The sequence below is a fragment of the Psammomys obesus genome, unplaced genomic scaffold (assembly GCF_907164565.1).
Source record: "Psammomys obesus unplaced genomic scaffold, mPsaObe1.curated_primary_1811, whole genome shotgun sequence".
Lineage (NCBI taxonomy): Eukaryota > Metazoa > Chordata > Mammalia > Rodentia > Muridae > Psammomys > Psammomys obesus.
Window position 1 is genome coordinate 23,073,784 of NW_026590062.1, and position 24,646 is coordinate 23,098,429.

The following is a 24,646-nucleotide window of genomic DNA, read 5'->3' on the forward strand; positions in this document are numbered from 1 at the left end:
TACACATATATATACACACAAACGTGTATACATGTTTATGTGTATTTTATCTTCATGTATGATGGGTGTTCATGTGAGTGCCTGCACATGTGCCAGAGTTCACATGGTGGTGAGAGGATCACCTGAAGTTTGGTCTTCATCTTCCACCTTTTTTCTTATTCACCCGTGTAGTCCAGGCTAGCTGGCCCTTGAACTCCCAGGAAATCCCGGTTCTGCCTCTTATCTCTCATAGGAACACTGGTATTTTGGAAGTCACCACTGCATTTGGCCTTATGTAGGTGGGGCTGGAACTCAGTCCAGGAACTCTTTCCAGGTAAATGCTTTACTGAGCCACTGCCTCAAGCCTAATTTTTTTTTCCCTATTTTCCTGAGACAGGATCTTTCCATGAAGCCCATCCAGGCCTTGAACTCAGTAAGTAGCCCAGGCTGACCCAGACCTCAAGATCCACCTGCCTCAGGCTCCTGAGTGCTGGCATTCCAGGCTGCTATTGTACTCACCATTCACACATTTCAAGGGCAGTCTTGAAACCATTCTAATCTGGGAGGGCAGTCCATGGGAGGGACAATGGACAAGGCCAGCCCATGATGACCTCACAAGCACTCACCCACCCAAACCCTGATTCCACAACCTTGTAGAAAGAAGCACTCAGATAATAACAAGACATATTTCAAATAGTTTAATTTTAAAAATACTCTATTCAGTGCTAAAATAGGTCTTCACTTGCTGTTGCCCATTTCCATTTTTCTTAAACTTTTCTTCAGACAAAAAAATAAAATCATAAAGTTCAATTAAACATGCAGATTTCAAAGAAAAGGGAACTTTCTAGAAAGTCTGAGCTGAGGCAGGTACTGCGGTCAGAACCTCCAATCCTGGCTGGGGTTTTCTGCAGCAGGAGGCACAGATGTTGGAATGCAATGAACAGGAGGAATCAGGAAGCTGTATGTGTGTGTATGTGTGTGTGCTGTGTGTGTGCTCGCTTAGTGAGTGTGGGGAAGCAGGCACAGGGCTGGGAGCAGCTGGGGCATCCAACAGAGGCAGGCCTGCCTCAGGGACAGGATGAAATCCCTCATGGGTTTCCTGCCCACAGGCGGAGACCTCCCCTCCTGAAAGAGCCTCCCCCATTCTTCTCCACATCTCTACCACTCAGTCCTCCTTCCAACAGCCTGCAGGGCCTGGCCCTGTGGCAAAGTCCATAATCTACAGTCTCCACTGAAGTTCAAGTAATCCTAGGCACCTTCTCTAGGGTGCCTTCCACACGTTTCTCCTCATGACGGTGTTGCCAGCAGCTCCATGCGGTGGTTCTGGGGGTGACAAATGAACCCTGATGCTCTGGCCTTACATGGGGTGCAGAAAGGATGTGAGTGCTCCTCTGCTCAAGAGCAAGCAAACACAGTGTCAGGGACAGGAAGATGATGCGATGACCCTACGCCTTCCTTCAGCCTTCTAGCCCAGAGGGCTCCCACGTACAGGCTCTGGACCTAGTGCTTGCCCGGACCCCAGCAGCAGAGCTCGGCCAGACCAGAATGCAATAAATAGAGGCAGGGGCCCGGAGGCGAAGGGCTGGGACGGTGCTAGCTTTCCAACGTGGTCTGCTGCACTGCAGGCTGGTCCACACAGAACCGCTTCAAGGGCGGGGCACCCGAGTCCTCCTCTTCCTCAGTGGTCTAGAAGTAGCAGGACAGGCATGTCCATGCATGACAGGCTACATGATGAGTAGCTTGTCCATGCACCACACTGCAGACTGCAGCCTACCCTCCACCTGCTCAAAGGGTCCAAACCCTGCCCCTATTTTAGAAACTGGTGAGTCTGTTTCCCCAGTAGACTCTACATCTTATCATAGCACAGCTGTGCTGGCCATTCAATTCCTAGGGTCTTTCCTTCTCTTCCTCTTACCTGTGTCTCTACTGGAACTGGTTCTTCCTTTGTGAGGGTAGGAGGTTCATCTGCAACTTCAGATGCAGGCAGTGATGGCTCTGCAAGAGAAGCAATGTTAGCCCAATGTAGGTCTGTCCTCAGCCTTGGGCTGGGAAAACTTCCTGAGTCATGTCAAGAAGATGCAGGCCTGGGCACCACATGTGCAGGGCCTAGCTAAGGAGCCACTGTCCCTAATGTAAGATAGACAAAGTATGACTAGATCACAGAGAACCACCATCCCAGCCTGGGTGGCAGACACTAGGAACCAAGGCTCACCTGCCATTCCAAACATCAGCATTCCTACTAGGGCCTCCCTGTTCTGAGAGGGCTGTTACACTAGATAAAACAACACAAGGAAGGAGCTAGAACAGCACATGGCCCATAGCAAGCACATATTATCCACATCAAAACCAGTTCAGGCCCCAAACCAGAAGCTAACAAGAGCCAAAGATACATGAGTGGCACCTCCACGACTCACCCTCAAGAATCTCCTGGCCCAGGGTGGGTGGCTGAGAGTCATCTGTGCGGAAGTCTGAGGTGTGTGCAGGGCTCAGGGACTCGCTCTGCTGGGGGCTGGGGCTTGAGTTGGTACTGCTGTCCACCTTGAGTTGATAAACATCTGACATGGAACTCTGGTTGCTGTTCTCATCTGGAAACGAAAGACAGTGAAGCAACAGCTGGGGTGGCACCATCCAAGGAGCTCAGCCAGAGCTACCGACAGTTACCATGGCTGCAGATGGCCCTAAAAGGGAAGCTAAAGGGGCACTCCTGTGCCCTGGGAATTATCTGCAGACTCTAAGCTGATCTGAGACAGGTGTCACGGAAGCCTAGGCTGGCTTCAACCTCACATTGATACTCCTGGCTCTGCTTCCCAAGCCTAATTACAGGTGGGACTTGGCACACCTGGCGAGAACTCACTATGTAGCTGAACTCACTGTGAACTCTGATCTTCTTGCCTTCACAGCTCCAGTGCTGAGCCTGGAGGCATGCACCTCCACAACTGCACTGTGTGGTGCCCGAGGATGGAACCCAGGGCTTCCTGTATACTGAGGGAGCTCTCTAACAACTGAGTCATATTTCCAACCCAAGCATTTTCTATTTGATAATATACAGTACATACAGCCAGAACCTGTGAACACAACATTTCTAGGCCAGGAATGTGGAGCTCTGCTTATATAACCATGTTTCTATTGCCTACCAATTACAGCTCTGGCCTGCAGCTTCTCGCTGCACGGTGGGAGGCAGGGGCACCATCTGCGCCTTCCCATGGCTCTCAGAATGGTAGCACCACGTGTCTGGACCTCAGGGTTCCTGAAGGAGGCTGTGGTGTCTGTAGGTGGTCACCTCAGGCTCTCAGACACCTGACTGCCCCAAGGATGAGAGATTACCACCTTTGGGCTCTGTCTAAAGGTTTAAGGTCAGTTTAACCAAGGCAGTTAAATGCTGAGGAACCTACAGTTCCCCTCCTCCACTGCCCCCAGCAGTCACAATCTGATCACTTGCACTTGCTCCTTCCTCAAAGGTGCCTCAGTCCAGATCAGTGGCCTAGCCTGATTTGACAGCCTTGAATCTCTGCCTCGTACCACAGGCAAAGTGAACACGCCAACCCATGCAGGGCTCCTACGTGCAGAGTGCTCTGTGACCCTGTACTCTATGACGCTTGTGGGGAGGACTGAGAAGAGCAGGGACAACTGTATGCTGGGAAGCTTCACAGACAGTCCCTGAGAGACAGCATGAGGCCGCTGGAGTCTTCCTTCTCTCCAGGACCACTATCTGCCACACTAAAATGGAAGTGGCATTTTTTTTTTTTTTTTTTTTTGTGAAAAACCTAAAGTTCTGATCCAGGTCTGGTGGCACAGACTTGTACAACAGCTGCTTGGGAGGCTGAGGCAGAAGGATGCAAGTTTAAGGCTAGCCTGGGGAACTTATAAAGATTTTGTCTCAAAATTAAACATAAAGGGGCTGCAGGTAACAGCTCAGAGGCTAGAGCTTGCCTCACACTTCTGAGATGGTAAGTTCAAGTACTGCCAAAATGAAAGAAAAGAACAACAAAGTTCTGTCACCTGTGCATTCTGGCTCTGAGTGTTAGATTCCTTCAGTGGAGATGACAACAACCACACAGATTGTATCATGGGCTGACAGGATAAAAATGAGGAACGGTGTGAAACTGCCTTCTGAGTACAATGCTGTATAGGTAGAAAAGGTACAGAGAGCAGCAGTCCTCAGCCTTCCCAGCGCTGCGTCCCTTTAATACAGCCCCTCATGTTGTGGAGAGCCCCAACCATACCATTATTTTCACTGCTACTTCAGAACTGTAATTTCACTACTGTTATGAATCATAGTGTAAATACCTGTGTGGTGGTCTTAGACGGCCCTTCTTCTGATGGGGTCATGAGAAAGGACCATTTGACCCTAAAGAAGTCACAACCTACAGGTTGAAAACTGCTACACTAGAAGGTAGTGCTATAGGTACACAGGACACTCAGGCTGGCTGTCAAAAGAGGCAGCAATCTTGGCTGTGGGTGGCCTACTCAAGAGCAGCATGATAAAATCATCACTAAGAAAGAGACAGCTTCTAGAGGGCAGTGGTGGCACATGCCTTTAATCCCAGTACTAGGGAGGCAGAGGCAGGATGATATCTATGAGTTCGAGGCCAGTCTGGTCTAGAGTGAGTGAGTTCCAGGATAGCCAAGGCTATTTGTTTGTTTGTCTTGAAAACAAAAACAAATAAACAAAACCCTATAGCTTCTGGCCTCATGAGAGGATGTGGTTTCGTAACCTCATTAACTACAAGCCAGTGTTGGACATTTTATTTTTTTATTTTATTATTTTTATTTTCTGACACATGCTACCTGAAGATAACACCCTTACATGATGTCTGTCAGGGTGATGCAGACTGTTAGAAAACTGTAGTTAACTGGTATCCTCAGCTGCAAGCCTCATCTTCCAACACTGGACAAATTCAAGGCCAGCCTGGTCTACAAAGTCCAGGACAGCCAAGGCTACACAGAGAAACCCTGTCTCAAAAAACAAATAAATAAAGAGAGAGAGTGAGAGCACACAGGCAGTTTGCAGTTTGTACTCTTAAACACTGAACTGCTGTTCCAGGCTAGTTTTTGTTTTTTTAAAGACAGGGTTTCTAGCTGGCCTTGAACTCAAGAGATCCACTTGCCTCTGCCTCCCAAGTGCTAGGCTACCACACATGGCTCCTAGGTATGTTCTTATCCCTGTGACTTCACTGAATTTTTCTGATTATTTTTTTAGATTAATTTTTATTTTATGTGTATGAACGTTTTGCCAGTGTGTTCACATTTGTACCATTTGTGTGCCTGGTACCTGTGGATTTCAGAAGGCATCAGAACTCTCTGGAACTAGAGTTATGGATGGGAGCAACCACATGCCGAAAACCAAACCTGGGTCCTTACAAAAATAGCACATGCTCTTAACCACTGAGTTACCTTTCCACCCAAGTTTTCTATTTTCTGTAAGGGAGACATGCAAAATCAACTCACCCTGAAATTCAAGAAGGAGGGAGGAATTGGCTGAGGCATCAGAGGGAAAGCCATTGGGTTCCCGGGAGGCTGAACTGTTCGATTTTGACTTTTCTTTCTATATAAAAAAAAAAAAAGTATAAATATATATGTATGTATGTATACATGTATGTATACATGTATGTATACATGTGTGTATATATATATATATATATATATATATATATATATATATATATATATAGACAGACATAGGTAAGCAGAAGACTCATAAGGAGGGACAAGGCACTTGCTGTTTGAAAGCCCTCAGAGGTCTAAACAGAAGTAATGGGGGAAACCGGGAACCCAAGAGGTGGAGAATGACAAAGACCCATACAACTGCTTCCTCTAGACTCAGCATCTGTAGCTGAAAGTGAACTCCACAACAAGCAGCTAAGTAATAGGGGACAGGTACTTGGCCTACAGGTCCATGGTTCTCTTCTGCCCTGACTGCAGCATTCAGCACTCCACCCAGCCCTTCCCTGCACGGCAGGATGCGAGACAAAATATGCACGGTTGAGCAGACCCTTGGTTTTCTGTTTTTTGACCCCTAGTAGGGCAAAATGAAACACTATGGATATAACAGGGCAGGGCAGGGCAAAAAGCACCTGCTGGCTCTGCTGCAATTGCTAGCATCTATTACTCAGGATCACTATCTTTGCTTTCCCCTGGGACAGCCCTTCCTACAGACACAGAGGCTGTTAGTAAAGGACCTCAGTGGGAAGGCATGGCCACTGGCCCCTCACACAGCAGAGAGCACCAAAAGCAAATGCTGAAATCACAGTCTCAGATCCACCAATCTGTATTCACCTACTCACTTGAGGTACTAGTGGTACAAAGAGTAGTTAGTAACCCTCAAATCCAGCCCTATAAAAATTCTCTTATATCTATTTTTGCCTTCACCTTTATTTTTCATATGCAGACCTATTTCTTTAATTGAGTTAAATTACATTTAATTATTTCTTTTGTATATGAATATATGTGAACTTGTGTGGTGGTCTCAGGACAACTTGGGAGAGTTAGTTCTTTCCTTCCTGGGAATTGAACTTGAGTCATCAGGCTTAGTGACAAGGGCCTTTATCTGTTGTACCAACCCTGCCTGCCTATGCAGCCCTAATTTTACTGTAATGGTAAACATATCACCACTTACCTACATAAACATACTTCGTAGTAGTTACATAATATTCTATATGCCATGATTCACCACTGCTCCCTAGCTACTGGATATTTAGCTTTCACATAGTTATAATTATGTTTATTATTTTTGTTTGTTTTGTTTTCAAGACAGGGTTTTTCTGTGTAGCCTTGGCTGTCCTGAACTCACTTTGTAGAGGAGATTGGCCTTGACTCACAGATCCGCCTGCCTCTGTTTCCCCGAGTGCTAGGATTACAGGCATGTACCACTGTGCCCTGGTCTGAATTATTTTTTACTCAAATAATTGTGGGAAAAAAACACAAAGAAACAAAATAACTCTATTCATTTTAGGTCCTAAGTATACAGATACGGTTACTATTTTTGGAATGCCCATGTCTCTTTTTGCGTTTTTTGCAGCAGTGGAGATCAAACCCAGGATCTCATGCATGCTAAGGTAGTTAGCACTTACCACTGAGTACAGTCAGTCAATCACATCTCAAAATTGTTCCAGTAAATTATGCCCTTGAGTTAAAGAAAAAATCAACGAGGAAGTTAAGAGAACCCTGTAACTGTAACACTGTCAGAGCTGTTTTGACATTCATTGATGCCAACTGTATTCAGCAATAACGTAGGCAAGTAAATTTTATAGAACAAACAAAACCCCAGTCTTTAAAAAGGGCTGGAGGCTAGGGAGATGGCTGTCATACAGTGCTTGCCACACAGGCACCAGGATCTCAGCTCAGACCTCCAGCAGCCACCTCAAAGCCAGGTGTGAGGGCATGCAGACACACACTCACACAGACACACATCAGAGTGGGATGTAGTGCAGCGACAGAGTGCTTGCGTAGCACACATGATGCTCTGGGTTCCATCCCCAGCACTGCAGGAAGTCAGGCACGATAGTAATCCCAGCACCTGGGAGGCAAGAGGACCAGACCTTCAGGGCGTGTGTGTGTGTGTGTGTGTGTCTACGTACATGGGTTTGTATCTATCTATCTATCTGCATCTATAGATACATATCTATAATAGATATGTATCTATAGATATTTATACCTATCTATCTATCTTTATATCTATAGATATATCTTCTATATAGATATCTATATTGATTTATATCTATATAGCTATCTATCAATATAGATAGATATCTATAAAGATAGATATCTATAGATAGATACAGATAGACAGACAGACAGACAGTTAATATATCAAGTTTGAGGCCAGCCTGGGCTCTACCGGACTGTCTCAAAAACAAAACAAAACAAACAAAACAAGACCAAATGGGCTGGAGAGATGGATCAGCAGTTGAGAACACTGGCTGCTCTTCCACAGACCTGGGTTCAGCACCCACAGGGCAGCTCACAACCATCTGTAATTCAATTTTCAGGGTATGTGATGCCCTTTCTACCCTCTGCAGAAGCACATGGTACACAGGCTTACATGCAGTCAGAACACTCACCCACCCAAAATAAAAGAATTGAACAAACAAAAATATACCTAAAAGCTAAGCATCCAATTCAATAAGCTAGAAAATGAATAAGAGTAAACTAATAAAAAGGAAATAACAATAGCCAAAAACACTAGAGATGGATAAATACAGAATCATTCTTTATATAGGTTTCAGAAGCAACAAGATCACCTATTGGAAAAGCCACAAACACATCAAAAATGAGGAAAGACACAGTAAGCATGCATGTAATATGTCTGTTTGTTTAGTTGGTTTTTTTCTGTTTGTTGGTTTGGTTTTTAAGACAAAGTCTCAGTATAGAGACTGGCTAGATGGCTTATGTGTAGTGATTTGAATAAGAAAAGTCCCTATAGGTTAATATGTTTCAATATTTGGTCCCCAGTTGGTGGAACTGAGAGGAAAATTTTAAGAGACATGACCTTTTTGAAAGATGTGATAGCTAGTTTTAGGTCAACCTGACACAAGCCAGAATCATTTAGGAAGAGGGAACCTTAATTGAGAAAATGTTCCCATCAGATGGCCTGCAGGCAAGCCTGTGTTGCATTTTCTTGATGGATGATAATGCCACCCCTGAGCTGGTGGTCCTGTGTGCTATGAGAAAGCAGACTGAGCAAGGCAGAAAGCAGTACTCCTTCATGGTCTCTGCTTCAGTTCCTGCCTCCAGGTTCTCCCTTGAGTTCCCACCATGGCTCAGCCAATGACTGTCACCTGAGATCTGTAAGCTTATAAGAAGCCCTCCCCTCCCTACCCAAGCCACTTAGGGTCAAGGTCTTTATCACACCAATGAAAACTCCAACACAGAAGGTGGGCCTGAGTTTTCAAAATACTCACACTCTCCCAGTATACTCTCTGCCTCTTGCTTATGTGAGCTCTCAGCTGCCCCAGCCTTAGCTCTGCCATCACAGACTCTCACCCTCTGAAACCAGAAGCCCAACTAAACTCTTTCTTTTATAAATTGCCTTGGTCATGGTGTCTCATCACAGCAAAAAGAAAATTAACTAAGACTTGATGTACACCAGGATGGCCTCAACACCTTTGCCTATTCAGTGCTGTGATTAAAGGTGTACACCACCGTGCCCAGCCCTCATGACAGGTTTTAAAACACAAAAGAATCTTCCAAAAAAAAACTACACACCAGCCCATTTGAGAACTAAGAGCAGTGGACCACGGACATTTCAGATTCCAGATAGCCAAGCTTCCCAAGCAGGCAAACAGGACAGGAAACAGAGTGTCAGTGGTAGTCAGAATGTGGTGGCCACATCAGTGGACACTTGTGAGGAGACGGGGGAACTTGGCACTGTCCCAGTAAGGAGCCAGGATGAACATTCATCTACATGGAAATGATGGACACATTTGCACTGCCCCAAGTGTCTTATAAATGGAAAGAGAACAGCCAGCCTGTAGATTACATGGAAGAACTGTGGCCTCAAAGGGACAGAGTCTTTCTGTTTCCTTCAGTGTGGAGACAAGTGTCCTACCACTGATCTGCACTACCAGCCTGCATTTCACTTTCCCCTGACCTTCCATTTCAGTCACTTTCCTCTGACCTCAAACTCTGTCTGTAGTCCAGGCAGGCAGTGACCACGTGGTCTTCCTGCTTCTGCCTCCCAAGTGGCTAAGATTACAGGCCTGTTGCACCAGGTCCGACTAGTCATTTTGAGTGTTTAGACAGTATGAAGCCCAGTATGAAGCTCATAAGAATCCTGCCTTAGCCTCCCAGGAGCTAGGATCTCAAGTATGCACTACCACATGCAGAAGGAATTTTTTCTTAAGGCTTAATGTAGATGCACCAACTATATTTTAAAAGATTTATCTATCTTAAGTTTGAGCACTTTACCTGGGCACTGTGGCTCATACCTGTGATCCTAGCACTCTGGAGGCTAGCAGAGGAGAAATGTACAAGTTCAAGTACTGCCTGAGCTATATAGTGAGATTCTGCTACAAAACTCTCCAAAATGAAGAAATAAAATTAAACACTCAGCACACTACAGAGTATTTTTTAAAAACAAGTTACAAATGAAGAGAAACATGAACAGCTTAATGGACAATGAGCACAATTCCCACAATTCATAAGGAAATTGCCAGGCCTGGTGATACATGCCTGTTATCTCAGCACTTAGAAGGTAAAGGCAGGATGATCAGATATTAAAAGACTATTCTCTGCTACACTGTGGGTTTGGGCCAGCCTGGGTTACATGAAACCCTGCCTCAAAAAAAAAAAAAAAAGAAAAAGATGGGCAAAAGACCTAGACAGGCCCTTCCTTCAAGGACATCAGATAGCTAACAAACACTGAAAGGACTTCTGCTCCAGAAAAAAGTCATGGCTGAGTAGATAGTTGGGTTTGGCAAAGCTGCACCCAGCTGAGAGTGTGCAGCCATATTTCCATTGCAGTGTGGTCCTGGTTGAAACAGAAACTGGTATCTTCATTCTGGAAAACAGTTCAGCATTAGCTAGTACAGGCCAAAACACACAGTGGAAGCCCAGGGTCCAGAATGCTAGAATGCTACTAATCCAGACATTGAACACAAATGCTCTAGGGGCTCTGTTCTGTGACACCCAAACCAGAAGTGATCTAGACATCCACATACAGGGCAGTAAGAGAGAGGACTGGGAAGATTGTCTGGTTGCTGTCTTAGTTAGGGTTGCTATTGCTGTGATGAAACACCATAACCAAAAGCAAGCTGGGGAGAAGTTTATTTAGCCTACACTTCCACAGCACTGCTTACCACTGAAGGAAGCCAGAACAAGAACACTAGCAGGGCTAGAACCTTAAGAGATAACCCAATCTTTTTTTTTTGTGGGGGGAGGGGGTTAGGTTTTTTTCAAGACAGGGTTTTGGTTGTACTCAAACTAGTTTTGTAGACCACACTGGCCTCAAACTCAGAGAATCACTTGCCTTTGCCTCCCAAGTGCCAGGATTAAAGGCAGGCATCACCACCTCATAGGCAGCTTGCTTTCTTACAAAACCCAGGACCATCAGGCCAGGGTTTTAGCCACAACGGACTGGGCCCTCCCCCACTGATCGCTAATTAAGACAACGATGTACAGGCTTGCCTACAGCTCAGTCTTATGGAGACATTTTCTAATTGAGGTTCCTCCTCTCAGATAAATCTAGTTTGTGTGTCAAGTTGACATAAGACCAGACAGCACACATGCTTGCCACATAGGCATGAGGGAGCTTATACCCCAGGCTGCAAAGAAAAGCTGGGCAGACAAGGCAGCCTTTCCTGCTACCCTACTGCTGAGAAGGTAGGGACCAAGAATCCCGAGACAATCTGGCCAGCTAACTTAGCTGAGTTTATTCAGAGAGTCTACCTCAGTAACTCAGGTAGAGTAATAGTGAGACATCTGTCACTGACCTATGGCCTCCTCATGTGCAAACACATGCACACATACTACACACAAGAGGAAGAAGAGAGAGTAATTATGGGCAGGTCTAATGGAGTTTGCCTGTAATCCCAGTAACCTGAAGGTTTAGACAGGATATCAAAGTGTGAGGTCAGCCTACAATTCAGAGGGAAATCATGTGTCAATAAAAGAAAACACAGCCAGGAATAATGGCACACACCCTTTATCCCAGGACTCAGGAGGAAGAGGCAGGCAGATCTTTGTGAGTCTACATAACAAATTCAGAATATTCAGGGCTACATAGAGAGACTTTGTCTCACTCCCAACCCCAACCCCACAAAGAAAAATTGTAAACAACAAATTAAAAATAGAAAAGAAGAAAAAATAGGATCAGAGACAACATAAATTGATATAAATACAGTGCTGGGCAAACAAGCAACACAAAAATAACAACAGAGAAAAAATTAAGGCACAAGAAGACACTTCACGACTCATTCCTGGTTTAATTTTTATTTTATGTGTATGGGTGCACTGCCTGCATGTGTGTCTGTGCACCACATATGGGTCTGGTGCCAGCAGGGGCCAGATCTCCTGGAACCGCAGTTACAGATGGCTGTGAGCCACCATGTGGGTGCTGGGAACTGAACTTGGGTCCTCCGGAACAGCATCCAGTGCTCACTGCTGAGCCATCTCTCCACCCCTACGATTCGTTTGTATAAAGTTCAAAATCCCTAAAAATGACCAGAGTGGTGGAAAGAAATACATAAGAGAGTGGCCACTCCTAAAGAGGAAGGCAAAACAGCAAAGGGTCTTCAGAGTCAGTGATGCTCTATTCTTGGACCCTAGTGTTTCCATTTATTCACTTGAGACAGGGATCACTGTGCGGCCCAGGCTGGCCTAGAATTCCCACTTCTGAGCGCTGGGGTTACAGGTGTGCATCAGCTGTCCCCCAGCTATACCTAGATACATAGTATATACTATAAGGATGTTCGCTTATAGTTACTAGACTGCAGAATTCTGCCTTAAATGTTTCTAGACACATATACACAACTGTTTTTCAGTGCTCGAGAAGGAATCTATACCCTCAAGCATTTCGAAAGAGATCAACCACAGAACCACACCCCCAGCTCACTGTATATATTTTTAAAAGGTGTGATGCTCTTCCTGAGCATCAGGCATGAATATGGTACACTTGTATACAAGCAGGCAGAACACCCATAATGGGGGAAAAAAAAGACAAACTATGCTGAAAAATACAGTAATGGGGTTTAAGCTAAGTAAAGAGAGAATGAAGAAACAGAAAAACAAAGGAAGGTCTTGCACAGATCATAACAGAGCTTAAGGTACTTTCAACTCAGTTCCAGAGAAATAAATTCCTTTATAGTTAAAAGAGGCAACCAGTGAAAAGAAAACGTTATATTTAACTGTTGTTTTCCTCCCATACTTACCTCCTTGCTATCTGTCACAGGCACCCATTTGAATATTCTCAGGGATGTGTCACCTACAGTCACCCATTTCTTCTCCCTAGAAGATAAGCATTAATCAGAGTTAATAAAGCATATTTTCTTTATTAACTATGCTTTCTGCTTTTCAACAGATTGCTCCTTTGATGTGGAATGCCTTTTAGACTTCCTTATCAAATTACACCTGAAAACAGGTTTGGACAATAGGGAGTAACCAAAGTAGGAGCAAGGCCAGAAGTGGCGGCTTTCACGTGTATGCTTGTAACCTTAGCACTTGGAGGCTAAGGCAGGAGGACTACCACAAATTGGGTGTAGGGGAGGCTTTGAAAGGCAGTGAGTGTGGCTCAGGCTCAACAGGCTCGCTTAGCACGCACAGCTCCTGATTTGCATGCTCATTTTATGAATGTGACTTTTTCTAGAATTTCAAAATGTGGCTCTGAGGAACCAATATTTAAAAAAATTTTAAACATTGTATTATTTTTATGCATGTGGGTGCTTTAAATGCATGTGTGTCTGCATCACACACATGCTGTGCCCACATATGCCAGAAGAGGGCAGGAGGTCCTGTGGGGCTGGAGTTAGTTACAGCTGGCTGGATGGGGCGGGGGCACATGGTCCTAGGAATTGAATGGATTTTGATCACGGGCAAACAAAAGTCAATGAGGATTATGAAGATAATTTCTAAATCTCTCTAGGCTGGTTTTGTTCATTTTGCATATAGCGGTTCCTCCAAAGGAAGAACTATCAAAAGAAAGAAACTGATACCATTTGTATGCTAGGTAATTAAGACTACTCACAGAGAAAGAGAAATTTGCAGCTTGCTTTATTCATTCATTCATTCATTCGTGTATTTATTTATTTATTTGTGTGTTTCTGGGTTTTCATGACAGGGTTTCTCTGTGTACCCTTGACTGTCCTGGACTCACTGTTTAGACCTGGCTGGCCTCAAACTCACAGGTATCCACCTGCCTCTGCCTCCCTGAGTGCTGGGTTTTATAGGTATGTACCACCATGCCATGCTAAATCTGCAGATTTTACTCTTGACTTTCAAACCCTTGTAGTTTCCCTTGTGTCTCCAGTCTGGGGCTACGACACAGTGGGAAGCTCTAGTCTAGCATGGCCAGGCTATGGGCTCCATCACCAGCATACAAACAAAACCAATCCCTTCCTCCAACATTCTTGTCTGCCCTGGTGAGGTAGAAATGCAGAACTACCATGTACTAGCAAAGCAAGGGAAAGTTAGATGGCTTGCCCAAGGTCAGCCTAAGACAAACTACTAAAGCCTCACATGTCTCTAAACCCAGCTGAACCAAGTGCACCCTTAACTCATTCAGCATTTCTCTTTTGGGGGAGGGGGCACAGGAGAACTAGGGATGGAACCCAGGGCCTTGGCCAAGCTAGGCAAGTGCTCTACCAGCAGACAACATCCCTAGCCAAAATGCTTGTTTTATGGTAGGGACTCTTAAAGCATCTAGACTGGCCTTCAACGTGTGATCCTCCTGCCTCAGCTTCCTGAGTAGCGGGATCACAGGCCTTAGACGTTAGGCACGCTTCACTATGTTGCTTAGCCCAGAAGCCCCTAGACTCAAGTGGTATTCCTTGAGCAGCTAGGGGATCACAGGTGTGTTTGCTGCAATGTTAGTATTTTTGAATTAAAAGTCAAACATAGGGCTGTAGTACATACAGTATAGTATATAGTGAGAAATCATAACATAAATAAGGTTGTTTGCTCTATCCTCAGAAATAGGAAATGAGAGTTGGTTCAAATATGTGAAATGTCTTGCAGTTCAGCCTAACACAATTAAGAAAAATTCTATGAACATGACTTTTTCTAGAATTTCAAAATGTGGCTCTGAGGAACCAACATTTAAAAAACATTTTATTATTTTTCTGCATGTGGGTGCTTTAAATGCATGTGTGCATATGCCAGAAGAGGCCACTGGAGTGGGCTGTGGGTGCCATGTGGTGCCAGAAACTGAATGCAGGTCTTCTCCAAGAGCAGACAAGTGCTTTTAACCATTGAGCCATTTCTCCAGCCTCCAAACTTAAAAAAGGAAAAGAAAAACTACTTGTGTCTTCTGCAATAATATGTGCACTTAACCAATAAGCCACCCGTTCAGGCTAGAAACAACTTTTCGGTAGAACTAGATGTTAACCGGGCACAGATGAGCCTGCTTCATTTATTTCCTTACCAGTGAAAAAAAAGAGGGGGGTGGGGAGACCAGGGAATTACATACGAAGCAGAGGAATGCCATGAGATGTGGACTTAAAAATTGGCTGCGTGTTTAGTCCTAGCACTTGGGAGGCAGACAGGCCTCCCTTGAGGGTTCAAGGTCAGCCTGATCTACAAAGTAAGTTCCAGGAGAGCCAAGGGTACAGAATGAGACCCTGATTCAAAAACAAAACAAAAGCAAAAGTCACTGTAGCGGAATCTTAGCCACTGGGGAGACTGAGGCAGAAGGAAAGCATGATGCCAGCCTGCAGTAGAGAAAGAGCCAGTCAAAACAATGGCTCCAACAGTTGATTCTGAACAGTTTAATGCAAGAAGAGCCTTACCTAAATTGTTCGCTCAATCTAGGTTTGCAATACACATTTGCTGGGACAGTCCCCTGGATGCCAAGAGCAAACATATCCAGAGTGGGCAGGCTGAGAGCCACAGATCTACGATGTCAGAGATTTCTGTTCCGACAGACACGAGTTTACAAACTCCCAACTAATTTCGAGTACTTAGACCGCATAACACTTAACCGACAGCACCGGGCAGCTGTAACGCGCAGGAGCGGAAGCTGAGCCGGACGGCGACAGGCAGCCCTTCCGCGAGGTCCTGTTACCCGCCGGAAGTGGAACTGCGCAGCGCCAGGTGCCGCCAGCTACAGTGGCCGGAAACGACTAATGACAACGAGTGGGCGGGGCTGCGAACTGACTGTCCTGATTGGCTAGAGCGAACGCGCCGTCCTGACTTCACGCCGACGCCGGCGCGCCCTCCTTTCGCTTTCCTTGCTCCGGCCCCCTCCCCCCAAGAGCCGGCCTCTTGGTTCCCACCCCTGGACGTGCCTGGTGATCCTCCGCGCCGGGTTTCCCGCAACCCCACGTCAGCACCCCCTCCGCTCCCGCCCCTCACCATTTCCGCACTTTCTCGATGGCCGCCATCACCTTCTTGATGTCATCTTTGGCCCGGCTACGGGTCTCGGCCCGGACCGAACGGCCCGACATGGCGGCGGCGGGGAGTGGCTGGGGGCTAGGACACTGTTCCCAAGACGCGGGATATCACGCACCTCATGCGCCACCGTCCACCCGCCGCCACCGCAGCACGTCACGGCAGCCGTCGCCCCCTCCGTGCGCGCGTGCGTGAGAGAGCGCGCGCTCCCGCCCGCCCCTTGGGCCCTTGGAGCCTCAGCGCGCTTGCGCACCCCGCCCGGAGCCTCCCTGCTGTGTGCGTCGAGAGGCCCTTTGACCCCTCACTGGCTGGCAGACCCTCGTGTCGACTGCACGTGGTGTGTGCCTGGCGAGTCTGCGGTAGTGGTGGTGGTGGGATGGAATCTCGACGTCACCACTTTATTCTGCTGCTTAAATTATTATTATTTTTGAAACAAGGACTCACTGTGTATGCCCTGGAACTTGCTATGTAGACCAGGCCAACCTCGAACCCGGAGAGTCACCTGATTCTGCCACTCCAGTGTTACTGTGTGCCACTGCATCCGACTGGGAAATTTTATTTCATTTCACACGGTTTTTCTGTGTATCCCTGGGTGGCCTGGAACTCACTCTGTAGACCAGGCTGGCCTACTCAAAGATCTGTCCGTCTCTGTCTCTGAAGAGCTGGGATCAAAGATGTCCACCACCGCATTTTTTGGGGGAAATTTTTGTTGTTTTTTGCGACAGGGTTTCCCTGTGTAGCCTTGGCTGGCCTGGACTCACTTTATAGACAGGCTGGCCTGGAACTCACAGAGATCCACCTGCCTCTGCCTCCCTGAGTGCCCAGATTCCAGGAGTGTGCCGCACCTGCTGGAAAAAAAAAAAAAATTTAAGTGTGTGTATGGTACAGAGGAAAATTTGTGGGAACTGGTTTCCCATGAATTTCAAGTTCACATCAAGCACACTAACCCCTTGGTGGCCTCCAGCCCTTCAAGGAGTTATGTTCTTCATCTTCATGTAACCAAAGATCTGTGTCATGAGTGTCTAAATAGCTGTGTTGCAGAGTCAATACCACACCTTTTTTCATCTTGACTTTCCATCGTTGATTTCTCTGTTGCCCATCTGAAATTTTCTTCTGTTTGAATTAACTCGGCTACATGGTGGTTTCAAGACCAGCCTTGGCTCCAGAAGACCTTGGTTTTGAGGAAAAAAGAAACAGGCTTGGAAGTAGAGAAGGGTTCAATGGTGGGGCACTTGCCTAGAATCATCCAGTAAAAGATGGGGAATGGCTCAGTGGCCAAGCACCTGCTAGAATCAGCCAATGGGGAGCTGGAGATATGGCTCAGCATTAGAACATGTGGCTTGAGTTCCATACCAATTATCACACATTAGCACATGTACACGTGTGCTAATGCACGTGCACACACGCACAATGGACTCCTAAGTCTTTGCCCTTAAGGGATCACCTCATGGATGGCAAAGTCAAAGGCTCTATGGAGCAAGTTTGAACTCAGACATTGAATGTGTGCTTGCCACTTCAGCTCCAGAAGTCCCAGTTTCTCCACCTGCAGTGTGGTCATAGTTCTGTGCTACCTCAGAAAAACTAGTGCTAAGCAAAAGTGAGGCAACTCTGGTAGCACAAGCCTATAGTCTCAGGACTCGGGAGGCAGGAGGATCTCAAGTTCTAATCCAGTTGTAGGCTTAGTAACCAGATCTCAAGTTCTAGACAACATAGAGAGATCATAAGAGGTTATTTGCTGTGATGATATGGAGGCTGGAACCTAGGACCCTGCACATGGCAGACAAGTACTTATTCACTGACCTGCATCCCTAGTCTTCGTAGGTTAGTACCTCTTCCAGTATGTTACTGACATGAGGAAAAGGCAAGCTTATTGTAGAAAACTACACAAAAACACAGAACACAGAACTAAAACTTTGTGTCATCTCTAAGATGTGAAAGTCTGACATGGGGTGTTGGAAATGGCCCATTGGCAAGTCACTCTCTTGATCTTCAAATGCTCAGATAGCATCTCTGGCTGCATCCATCCCCTCAGGGGATTAGGGCATAAACATGTTTGTTTACCATGTTAAGCCTCAAATATAAAATGTCCAGGCTTAGAAGATAGCTCAGAAATAGAGCATGTATTTACCATGTAGAATGCTGATTCCCACAATGCACACACACACACACTCACACTCATATATGATGTTTGAACTGTACACTCCTGAAGGGCTGAATGCAGGCACACAGCATAATGATGGCCAATATAAGGGCATGCTGAAAGAAGGGAAGACTTGGGCTGGCAAGATCGCCCAGTGGATAAAAACACTTGCTGTGCAAACCTGAAGTCCTCAGTTTGACCCTGGCACCCAGAGTGGAAAGTACCCACTCCTGAAAGTTGTCCTGTCACATCTATGCCATGTAGTATATGTGCACACACATGCACACATACACTCCCTCTGGAATATGACAGGCCACTGTTAACTAGTACCACTATTTTTATCTCTGTGTTTAGTTTGGAAGACTAAATGTCTTGGCTGTGGTGTCTCAGGGCTCTCAGGAAGCTGAAGCTGCTGGATTGCCAGCGTTCAAGGCCAGCTATGTAAGTTTGCAAGTGGTAGTTCACTAGATAGATGTGAAAAGCCAGGTGGGAAGCCTGGTGTGGTGGCACATGCCTATAATCCCAGCACTCAGGGAGGCAAAGATAGGCAGAAATCTATGAGTTTAAGGCCAGCCTGATCTACAAAGTGGTCCAGGACAGCCAAGGCAACATAAAGAAACCCTGTCTTGAAAAACTAATAAATAATAAAACAAGCCAGGTATGCATGGTGAGGCATAGGCCTTTAATTCCATCACTCAGGAGACACAGGCAGGTGGATCTCGGAGTTCAAGGCCAGCCTGGTCTATATAGTGAGTTCTAGGACGGCCAAGGCTACACAGAGAAACCCTGTCTCAGAAAATTATATATATATATATATATATTTTATTTTTTATTTTTTTTGACTAGGTGCGGTGGCACATGCCCTTAAGCCCACTTGGGAGACAGATATCTGAGTTTAAGGCAGCCAGGGCTACATAGTATAATACTGTCTCAAAACACAACCCCCAAAGTAAAAAAGCAGATATTGCCTTCTTCCTCCCAGTTGCCTGTGAGGTGGCTGCTTTCATTTGCCAAGCATCATAGCTATCCTTTGGTCTCTGGTGAAATAAGATCCTAAAAAAGAGGACCAAGAAGTCCACCCTCCCCAGTCAGACCAGTTATAAGTGCAACTGGTGGAAACCCAGAGATGTGTGACACCAGGGTGCCAAGAAGATTCAAGGGCCAGGACCTGATGGCCAACACTGGTTATGGAAGCAACACGAAAGCCACACCCATGCTGCCCTGTGGCTTCCAGGAGTTCCTGGTGTACAGCATCAAGGAGTTGTTACTGCTCCTGGTGTTCAGCCGGTCTTATTATGCTGAGATGGCACACCGTTCTTCCACCAAGAACTGCAAGCCATCTTGGAAGAAGCAGTATCAGTCACCAGTCCCAAGGCCACACTGTACATGGAAGGAATGGATGGCTTCATTTGTGCTTAAATAAAACCCAACCCACAAAAACTGCAAGAAGCACCAGCAATTTGTGTACCAAAAGGCAAATGGAAACCATAGTTATGGGGTTGGAAAGATGGCATGGTGGTTGAGAGCACAGGCGCTCTTCCAGAGGACCCGGGTTCAATTCTCAGCACCCACATGGCAGCTTGCAACTGTTTTAAAACTCTGGGTTCCAGGGCATCTGGCACCCTCACACAGATACACATACAAACAAGACACCAATGTACATAAAATAAAAATCAATCAATAATATAAAAAAAACATAATTATTTCCCAAGCTTAAATTTTTCTGAACTCTGGGACAGCCTGTGAAACCTGACATTGGGGATGGGGTCATCATCAGAAGACAGGCACATGTTTGTGAGAAATCACGTGTCTTCTAAACTTCAGAACACTACACCAGTCTCTATTCCATGAACCTGGGTCCCAAAAGGCATGCCTTTGGGGCAAGCTAAGAAGGGCCTGCTTCTGTAATTTGTAGTCTTCAGCCTAAGTTTTTAGGACATTGGGATAAGTGGGGACAACACTGGGTTGATTTAACATAAAGGAAGTTGCTCACAGTGCTGGAGAGATGGCTCAGTGGTTAAGAGTACTGGCTGCTCTCCCCCAGAGGACCCGGGTTCAATTCCCAGCACTCACATGGCAGATAAGAACTGTCTATAACTCCAAGATCTAATATTCTCACACAGACATACATTCAGGCAAAATACCAATGTACCAGGCAGGAGAGAGAAGCAGAAGGCTGAGGTCATAAGGCTTAATGGAACAGAAGCATCCCAGGCAGGAATAATTATGGCAAGTAACTTGGGGTGTGTAACTGGGAAATAGAAAAATAGCTTAGAGGGTCAATACCTGTCTAGTTGCTGTGTCTTAAAAGTCTTTATAAATCTAAAAGCCAACCCCCTCCCCCAATCCTAGGGAAACTGTGGAAGCAGCTCTCCATATATTCTGTACTTAACTGTGGAAAACCACCCCCAGGTTCGTTTGGTGAGAAGTAGACACTAACCAGTATCCTGTTTGGAAGGAGGAGGGTCCAAAAAAAAAAAAAAAAAAAAAAAAAAAAAGCCTCTATACTTCCAAAAGAACAATGGTTAAGGGGGTGGAGAGATGGCTCGGAGCACTGGTTGTTTTTCCAGGGAACCCAGGTTCAAACCCCATCATCCACACGGTAGTCCACAACTGTCTTCACTCGTGTTAGGAAATCTGATACCCTTACATTGACATATGTGGAGGCAAAACAGGAATTACATAAAACTAAAAATACAAAAATAAAAAAGAATCTAAAAGGTCCCTGTCTTTTATTGGGAACTAAATGCCCTGAAGTGGGATAGAAAACCCAAACAGATATTCAGGAGGAAAGGGGGGCATAATGAACCCCCGAAAAAGAACTGCCACACACAGACCTTGAGATGATCCTCCTGTTTCTGCCTCCCAAATGCAAGGATGATAGGCATGCACCACTACAATAGCTAGAACAATTTTCCTTTTATTTTGGTTTTTTGAGACAGGCCTTCCCTATGTAGCCTTGGCTGTCCTGGACTTGCTTTGTAGACCAGGCTGGCCTAGTACTCACAGTGATCTGCCTGCCTCTGCTACCTTGAGTGCTGGGATTAAAGGCGTCAACAACTTTTCACATGAATGCTTTTATAATTTGGACGTATCACTAAGGATCAACTTTCTGTGCAGATTTTTTTTCAATTTTAAGTGACTGGTAAAAAAAAATAGGTTGCACACCATCTTTTTTTCTTTTAAAAATTTGTGTTTTGCCTGTATGCATGTATATGTACCATGTGAATGCCTGATACCTGCCAAAGTCAGAGGGTGTCCAGAATTGAACCCAGGCCCACTGAAAGAACAATTAAGTTCTCTTCCCTCTAGCCATCATTTTTCCTTTAATTAAAAAAATCTTTTTATGTGTATGCATGTTTTGCCTGCATACATATCTATGTGTCATATATGTAGAAGAGGGCATCAGATCCCATTGGACTGGAGTTACAGTTGTGAGCCACCATGTAGGTGATGGGAAATGAACTTGGACCCTCTAGAAGAGCAGCCAGTGCTCTTGACCACTGAGCCTTCTCTCCAGACCCTTCCTTAAAAATTTATTTTGTGCATGCATGATACCCATAGTTGAAGAACAGAGTCGCTGATCTCTTTCTACCTTCATGTAGAACATGAGGTTTAAACTCAGGTTGACAGGCTTGTGTAGCAAGATCCTTTATCCACTGAACCATCTCTCTGACCTCTGTATTATCTGAGACAGGGTATTGCTGTGTAGTCAAGCTGTTCTCAAACTTGCTATCCTCCTGCCTCAGCTTCCTGAGTGATGGGGTTATTAGGTAAGTACCACCATGTTCAGCTCTCCCACTTTTTTTTTTTTGAAAAATTGAAAACCTTCAGTAGTATTACACTTTGTTATAGTGACAGGTGGGTGCACACCTTTAATCCCAGAAAGGTGATCTCTGGGATCACCAGGCCAGCCTGGTCTACAAGAGTACCAGGACAGCCAGTGCTACACAGTCTTGAAAAAAGTAATATATAAAATAATCGTGTTTTAGACAATATAGCACAGGGCTGACTCATGGTTCTTCAACTTCAGCCTGCCAAGCATCGGGATCCAAGCATGCACTGCCACACCCTGTGTAAAATTAGTAGATCAATGTTGCAGTCTCTTTTTATAGGCAGACACTTTTCCTAGAGCAACAAGAACAGCTCTGTTCGATCCCTGGACAGTCTGTGCATAACCTTTTGTAATGCTCCCACCCATTAGAAACAGCTACTGGACATGGAAATGGAGGCCTGTCAGCCCTGCTCCACAGGAGGATCAAGCCAGATCACAAGTTGAAAGACAATTTAGTGAGATATTAGCTCAAAGTGAAGGTAGAAAAGCTGTGCATGGTGGCACATGCCTTACATCCCACAGCTCAGAGGAAGGGGGGGGGGCTCTATGAATTCCAAGTCAGCCAAGGTTACAAAGCGAGTCCCTGTCTCAAACACACACACACACACACTTGAGTTGGGGCAAGATCACATGTGTAATCCCCAGTGTAATAGACAAGCATGAACACACCCAAAAAAATCAACACAGCAAGGTATATAGGACAACATTTATTCCCATTTTACAGATGAGGAGACAAACTCAGGCAGCTTCTGTGATTACCTCACTCTGGACCACACAGGTCAGGGACTTTTGACTTTAGTGGCTCAGCATTCTTGGGTTCCCTACCTTCTCTCTGCAGCCATGACACCAGTTACTTCTCAAAATGGTAGCCCAGAAGCAAGTGAACGTGTTTTCAGCTGCTTCTGTCAACCAAAGCAGACCCCCACCAGCACCCCACAGCAGGAAGCAGAGCTGTGTGTGGCCATACTGCCCTCAGTATGGCTGATCTCATCAGAGAACTGGATCCACAGTAGAGAGCAGAGTGCAGAAGATATCAAATTTTTGTCAATTACTTCTAGTCTGAGTTCCATTTATTGAGAGCTTACTCTGCCCTGGCTACTTCACTTGGGACCCAGAACAAGGCAGACAAACATGGACTCTGCCTTTGTGGAGCTCATGTTTCAATGCATTCTTCAGCAATTTCACCAACTGATGCTAAAGGCTCAGTGTCAAAGTCTTTGCCTAGTAAGGGGCTGTGGCTGTGGCTGAGTGGGAAAGCCTTTGTCTAGCATCTCCCTATGAGAGGATGGGGCATGGCTCAGCAGCAGAGCCAATTGTCTGTCCTGCATGAGGCTCTGGGGTCCATCCCCAGGACTGCAAAAAGGAAAGCAAGGAACATTCCTTAAGTGCCAACAAGACTGATGAGCTGCACCCGCCTACATCAGTGTTTGGTGCAGTCACAACGCCACCCCATTTCAAAGCACAGCGCCAACATCTAACTTCTCTGAAACTGGCAACTTTTGCGATAAATAGCAGTTACTACCCACTGTGCACCCAGAACAAATGCCCATTACAGTCTCTACCATTTCTTCCCATCTCACAAACAAGTGAGCAGCCTAATTCCCACTCCTGATACCCACTTGACTGCCCTTGTCCCTGACACTGGAGCAAACACATAGCCAAACAAGATGGATTCAGAAAGCACCAAGTCATACAAAAGAAAGAAAAGCAGCAATGCAACAGATAGGACAGGATCGGTGGAAAGGGCTACTTCGGATGAGGTGGTTGAAGAGGCAACTGTTTGGAGTGAAAGTTACCAAGGACTAAATCGCATCGACAAATCTGCCAACAGAACGGGAAAATGCTAGCAGCACACGAGAGGGACCAGCCCAGACCTGGAGACTACAAACTGCTTGGGTTAGTAAAGAAACAGAAAAATGGGGTAGGTTGGACCACCACAGAGAAAGATCACAGGAGGAGCTAAATTCCATGGCATTATATAGACTAGAGTTCAGGTTTTATTCTAAGAGCAGAAGGAAGCCTTTGAAGCCTTTTGGGGAAATGGCATGATCTGTTTTGTTTTCCAAATTGGCTAAACAATGTAGAAAAGTGACTTGGAAGTAATGTGGTTGAAAACAGAAGTACTATACATATAGTATGCAACAGTAACTAAGACCAGGATGATAACAGAAGAGGCAGACAGACAGCAGATGCTGCAGGTCATCTGGATGCAGCAGTGGTGGTGGAAGGAGAGGGTGACGACAAGGGAGCCATCAAGGTCAACTTCAGGGTTGTGCCTTATTCTAACATCCTGTAGCGTTGAGGATGACTGGAAGAGGCCCTACTTTTAAGTGAGAGATCAAAACTAACTGGGATGGATACTTTTTGCTAGATTCAAGCCTTCCTAGATTCTTGACATCTTCTCTACCCTTTGGATCCAAGCAGTCTTCAAATTTAATCTGCTCTCTTATTGGATCTGTTCCATTCATCCCCATTATTGCCCTGGATTCAGTACTGTCAAGCTTCATGTCTTCAACATGGCTTGCAGCTGTGATGAACAAAAAGCACTTCAGACACCAGCCTATGGGTCCTTCCCACCAGCTTTTCTCTTTGGCCACAGGCCTAATCGTGTGTGTGTGTGTGTGTGTGTGTGTGTGTGTGTGTGTGTGTGTGTG

The 24,646-nt window shown here is 45.7% G+C and overlaps 1 protein-coding gene across 3 annotated transcripts; it reads right to left on the bottom strand.

Annotated features, from left to right (window-relative positions):
- Positions 1 to 662: 662 nt before the first annotated feature.
- Positions 663 to 16,233, bottom strand: Bcl7b (BAF chromatin remodeling complex subunit BCL7B). 3 transcript variants are annotated; one of them, XM_055606215.1, is made up of 6 exons: positions 15,982 to 16,233; positions 12,846 to 12,921; positions 5,428 to 5,524; positions 2,394 to 2,564; positions 1,895 to 1,974; positions 663 to 1,665 (listed from the first exon to the last, which is right to left on the bottom strand). In XM_055606215.1, the coding sequence occupies exons 1-6, from the start codon at positions 16,071 to 16,073 to the stop codon at positions 1,573 to 1,575; spliced, it is 609 nt and encodes a 202-aa protein (XP_055462190.1). In that variant the 5' UTR covers positions 16,074 to 16,233; the 3' UTR covers positions 663 to 1,572. The 3 variants fall into 3 exon arrangements, with proteins under 3 accessions (XP_055462190.1, XP_055462192.1, XP_055462191.1); XM_055606217.1 differs by having other exon boundaries at positions 16,136 to 16,231; XM_055606216.1 differs by lacking the exon at positions 15,982 to 16,233 and adding an exon at positions 15,417 to 15,686.
- Between the last annotated feature and the right edge of the window lie 8,413 nt (positions 16,234 to 24,646).